This window comes from Thunnus maccoyii, chromosome 3 (genome assembly GCF_910596095.1).
Source record: "Thunnus maccoyii chromosome 3, fThuMac1.1, whole genome shotgun sequence".
In the NCBI taxonomy this organism is placed as follows: domain Eukaryota; kingdom Metazoa; phylum Chordata; class Actinopteri; order Scombriformes; family Scombridae; genus Thunnus; species Thunnus maccoyii.
In genome coordinates this window covers 1,343,762-1,349,457 of record NC_056535.1, presented here as the reverse complement: position 1 = coordinate 1,349,457, position 5,696 = coordinate 1,343,762, and the positions used below count along the sequence as shown (strand labels likewise).

The 5,696-nt window shown below is 42.4% G+C and overlaps 1 protein-coding gene across 1 annotated transcript; it reads right to left on the bottom strand.

Moving 5' to 3' along the window:
* Positions 1-942: 942 nt before the first annotated feature.
* Positions 943-5,202, bottom strand: LOC121894316. The gene is made up of 2 exons (XM_042406840.1): positions 4,766-5,202; positions 943-4,388 (listed from the first exon to the last, which is right to left on the bottom strand). Exons 1-2 carry the CDS (start codon positions 5,087-5,089, stop codon positions 3,933-3,935), a joined length of 780 nt encoding a protein of 259 aa, XP_042262774.1. The 5' UTR covers positions 5,090-5,202; the 3' UTR covers positions 943-3,932.
* Positions 5,203-5,696: the final 494 nt, after the last annotated feature.

Here is a 5,696-nt window from a genome sequence, read left to right as displayed (position 1 = left end):
ATGATTATTTTAGTGTTCTTTAGACACTGATCCCTGTTTAAATTCACAAGCTTCCACTTACACTGTGAAATATTGCAGTACAAATGATACAGTGATGACATGTCACTTGGAATGGTATAACATCAATAATGCTGTACAGACACCAGTTTTTTGTTGTTGTTGTTGTTGTTGACTAATGGAACTTGTGAGTCAAAGGAGGTTTTTGTCTGTTTTGGAGAAATACAGTAGTGTCACCCATAGGATTGCACACCCCCTGATCCTGATGCAAGTCCTTTAATGTTGTGTCTCTGCTGATAGTTTCCAGTTCATTAGGTCCACTTAGCTAAAACTAATGGAATGTTTTACAACAGCCTTGCAGTTAGTCCTACCGGTACGAAGGTTCTAATGTTAGCTCTCTACTCACTTGAATGGGGATAAAATAATTTAATCATGTGGCTTTTCTAGACTTTCCAAATGTTATCGGACCAAATGGATCAAATTCTGAAACTAATCATGTCACACAAGTGTGAGGTTCTTTTAAAAATACCAGCTTGAATTTCCACTGTTAAAAAAACGCACGCACAGTGACAATGCAGGAATTTTATTTACGTTAACTTGTTAAAACAGTGCGAATAATGAGTTATTTTAAAAAGAGGCTTGTGATAACCAAGAATCTTTAAAATGGAATAAAATAAATAAAAAAAAAAAATCCTTAAAATGTCTGTTCCAATGGTGTGGGCCAATAAATGGATAGGGGAAGAACTCAAGTTCTCTGTGAAAGGAAGGGGGAAAGGAAGTCCTGCAGCTGTCGGCTCCTCTGCTCCAGTCATGTCACTTCTTCCGGGACCTTGTATACGGAGCTGCTGTAGGAGGAGGAAAATAAATATCCTCAATCAAGTGACCTATGACTACCACTAGCACACACACGCCCTCAGAGTAGCCTGTTACACATTCCTTTACTTATCGTAATAGTGCGCGTTGAACCAAGTCTCCATCATCGACGCCTGGCTAGTCCCGCTGTGGTCTGTCTGCTTCCTCGTCCCAGCTGCACCTTTCCTCCGGTGTATCCACGCTGCTTCAACAAGTAGTCTCCGTCCTCAGGTTCCCACGACCGACTGCAACCAATTTTCTGTGGAGCGAACCCTCTCACATCCGTTGCTTCCCCATATCTCCAAGTCTCTCCTGCCTTTCCTTCCTTCTCCACCTGCCTTCACCTCACACACTCAGCCAAAAAAATGAAGGAACTCAGTCCAGTCCGCCAATCCTGAGTGAAGGGGGGGGGGTGTCATCCAATCAGTCACCGGTGTTCTCACTTAGTCCATCACTTGATCAATTAAAGTTCAATGCACTCAGTCCAAGTTAAAACACAATATCTAAAAACAGATGCATAAAATAAAAATAAGACATGCAAAATATAAGATCAAGTAGGACTACAATTATATCTCACTTTGACAATCATTTTGCAGGGGTTGTGTGGCGCTCAAAACAATGTATCCATTTTACAGCCACAATAGTAGCGACAGAGTAGTCTATGACATAAGCACATGTTGACAGTGTTTTTGTAATTAATATCACTGCCAGAAGGGGGAGACACAAGTTCTGCACTCTGAGGGTCTGCATAAAGGGCTGGTGTAAGATAAATAAATAAGTTTTTTGAATTGTGAATCTTGCAAAGATATTCCAGAACAGCCCCAAATTAAAAATATGGACCTGGAAATGTGCAGAATATGTCCCCTTTAAAGAATAACTCAGATCCTTTAGTGAAAGTAATGCTACAATGTACAATGTAGAGCACATTAAAAGTAATTTAATATTTTACTGAAATGAAAGTATAGATGTATTATTGGCAAAATATACTAACAGTATATTAAAAGTATAATATCCCCTCCCAGTGCATTACATTATGTTTATATGTTTGTATAATGCCCTATAGTGTTTTGTATAATACACTTTGGAGAGAGGAATGTCGGTGTGAATGTGTTGTGTCAGGTAACTTCAGTCAGAGTTTAAACAGCCTCTCTTCATCTCATTTTTCAGCAAACGGCAGCATTTTAAACATTCAGTCCAGCTGAGAAATGCCAGTAAAAGAGACACAAAGTGACTTTATTTAACCCAGAGCGGCTCTGCTCTGTCAGTGTGGATATCATTAATTCAAACTGCTGGCTGTTTGTTTGTGCTGCTCCATGGTTCACTCGCTCTCAACACAAGTTGTGAGAGTGCAGCAGGGTGTTTTTGACAGCTAGTGTACCTGGAGTGCATTGGGTTACTATAAACAAAATGATCAGAATGGATTGACTTTCATATAGCCATTACCAATCAAAAAAAGAATCTGATAAAATTGTACTCTCGTACATTTTCTGTTTGCACAGATTTTTTACACAATATGTCTTGCAAAGTGGTCATTTTGTGTGTTAACTATCTTGTGAAGCTTGCCACCTCAGTAGTCAATTTTAATGGTAGTGATTAAATAATTAATTTTATGTTGTCACAATAAGGTCATGATGTCCCCACAATGCGACAGCCTTCTCAGAATCATTGGGATTTTAAGAAGCTCCCCTTTTGCAAGTTTTTGCTTTATTTCATCCTTTCCTGACTGCTAGCTCGCCAGGCTAATGCTAATGCAGTGGCTGTGCTCTGTTTAATCTCCCTTTATTGGATTTTAAATTTGTACATACAAGATTTTCATCATTGTAGGTTGCCCAGGCCGACCATGTGAACTATAACATGAAGGCTCCTACTTTGACATGTGTAAAATTCTCTGTGTGGATTGTTGGTCTATCAGCCATACTGTACCTTTTAACACAGCTTCTCTTGCCTATCTCTCTAGTAGTGTAATGCTTCATTTATACTCCCGAGTGGATGCGCACACAGACAGCTGCGGACACCGCGGCCGGATAGTTGATGTGTTTATACTACCTTCTGGTATCTGCGTTGAGGATGCGTTCCACACATGTGCAGTAGATCAGCGTGTGACATATACCGCAGCGTCTGACGTATTGCGCACATGTGCACTACGAATCAAATCAAACCAAGATGGTGACATATGTAGACGAAGAAGAAGAGCTGCTTTGTCTGTTGTACTTGGCAAAATCACACAAAAAAAGAAAAACAAGGAAACAAAGAAAGTGGAGTGTGCGGCCGCTCAACCACAACAGGGCCAAAGACGGAGAGTTCAGCATGTTGGTACAGGAAATGCGTGCAATAGATGAGGAGAAGCACCATCAGTACTTTCAGATGTCTGCCACCAAATTCGATTTTCTGGCCTGCTGCATCGGAGAACGTGTCCAATACCAAAGAACGCACCATGCTCTGATCAATGTGGCCGGAAGGTTAGCAGTGACCTTTTGGTATTTAGCCACTGGTTGCTCACAGACAAGTGTAGCTGCAAGTTACAGACTGGGCAGCTGCACTGTGTCGAAGATCATTCCAGAGGTGTGAAAGGCCATTTGGGACACTCTGCAGCCGAAATTCGTCCCCTTCCCGTCCCAGACACAGTGGAGGGAAATTGCAAAGGATTTTTGGAGAATCTGGAACTTCTCACTGTGTCTTGGTGCCGGGAAGCATGTTACCATCAGAGCCCCCCCAAATGCAGGTAGTGACTACTTTAATTATAAGGGAAGTCACTGGCTTGTTTTGATGACTGCATGTGATGTCCATTATCGGTTCACGATGGGGAACGTGGGGGCCTATGGACATGAAAGCGATGGAGGCATCTTCAAGGAGAGTATTTTTGGATCCAAAATACTTGACGGGTCTCTGGAGCTGCCACAACTGGCCAACCTGCCAGGCACAGATGTCACCAATCCATAGTTCAATTATGTTTAAATGGCTTGCCATAGTTTTTCATTGAAGACCTCTGAGAGGAAGATGCAAGAAAAAGATGTAATGTAAAGTAACTCTTTTATTTACAGAACAACAACAAATAGCAACGTTTAGAGCAAATAACTGCCTGATCACTGGCTTAAGTCCTTTTCCAGCACTTCCCTCTGCTTCCAATAAAGCAGCTGGTGGATCTCAAATAGAGCCTCCATGCGCTCACGTGTTGGAAGTTTCGCCAACATGTCAGCCACCATCATGACAAAGTGGTGTTCCTCCCTCTGATTGTCTCTGGCATGGCGAATTTCCTGGAGACGTTGCAGGATAGCATCCTCAACAGGCGTGGACGGCGCTTTTCTTTTCCGGGACATGGCGGGGGAAAAGAGGACACTCGTGGCAGCTGAGGAGGATGAGCTGAGGGATGAAGGCGATGTTGGTGGTGGTGGTGGTGGTGTTGGAGTCACTGGTGGCAGAGTCACTGTTGGTGGTGATGGAGTTGAGGTCCTTGGGGAAGTGGATGAATACTCTTGTGCATCACCACCAGCATCAATAGATTCCAGGAGTAGCGTCACGGTGTCACCACCTTCATCTGCCTGCAATACATTAATAAGAGTTTGTCAGCTATGTTAATAGCTTCCACATACTATTACAAATGTTCATTTTTTCCGGCTGAAGCGGCTGAAGTAATTCAGGACAGTAACATGTACTATCTGTATTACTGGCTGTAATGTACATGTGCATTGTAGTTTGTATCTAGGCTTAACTTGTGGGTCACACTAGCAACTCCATTTCGCTAGTCTGTGCATTCAGACACAGGCTTGCTCACTTTAACAAGTTGTGCGGCAAAAATAACAAGCACTAAAAGCACAAGTTAACCAAACAGTGGTTACAGATACAAACGTAGACGTAAGGTTTATGAAACTAACCAAGCAACCAGAAAAGGCATAACTTCAAATTTGATTCACATTACCTCTATTGGAAAGTTGGAGTCCGTGTCCCGGTGTTTCACGAAGATCGACAGCCAGTTCAAGAGGGAAACAATGGGGGGAACAGAAACACTCCCGCCTGCTGCACCGCTTCGTCCTTTGAGCTTCTTCTTCGCCTTCACAAACTGGATCTTTAAATACTTCCACTTCTGCCGACACATGGCTTCTTCTTTCCCCAAACTCTGGGCAATTTCCCTCCACGAAGTATTGCACATTTGGCTGTCTTTGTGCTGTTTAAAAGACGAATTGTACAGGTGTGGGTAGCGACGGACCTCCTCACACAGCCTCTCTTCAAATTCAGCCTCCATGTTTCTTTACAAGCACACGCGCAGCTGGTGCCCTTGTAGCGGACGGCTTCGTGCAGACAGGTCCGCGCGGACACAACAAATTGCAGGTACGCGGATGTCCGCACAGAGCCTACGCACACACCCTCTGTTGACGAAATTTATGTCATGCGGACTCTAGCGGATCCTCGTGGACACGGCAAGTATAATTTGAGCTTTAGTAGTAGTAATGCAATCTCTAGTATCAAGCCATGCAAATAGTTTTGCTTTTGGGTTCATTTGTCCAGGCTTTAAAGAAACCCTATGTAGTTTCTGATCTCTAGTAGTGCCATAGATGAGTTTTTTTTTTTTTATGAGTGTGTCCCTGTTTGTTTCTACTGATCTATAGGTGGCAGTAATGCCAGAAATGCAGCAATATGCTAATAAAGGCAGAGAAGAAGGGTGCAAGCTATAAACACGGATGTAAACAATGCAAGATTTAAAATAAATTAAATTAAATTAAATTAATTTGAAAAAGTTAACTGCATTAATTAATGGATTAATTAATTTAAAAGCATCTAATAGTCTCCTGCTTGTATGAGAATAACGCAATGGGGGGAGGTGGAGTGCTCTGCTGTGTTGTTAATTATGT

Bases quoted from the DNA above. Each gene is read 5' to 3' on its own strand.
- LOC121894316 (XM_042406840.1), bottom strand. From the start codon at position 5,089: ATGGAGGCTGAATTTGAAGAGAGGCTGTGTGAGGAGGTCCGTCGCTAC. The intron at 4,389-4,765 runs GTAATGTGAATC...AATGTATTGCAG, and splicing joins ACTCCAACTTTCCAATAGAG to GCAGATGAAGGTGGTGACAC.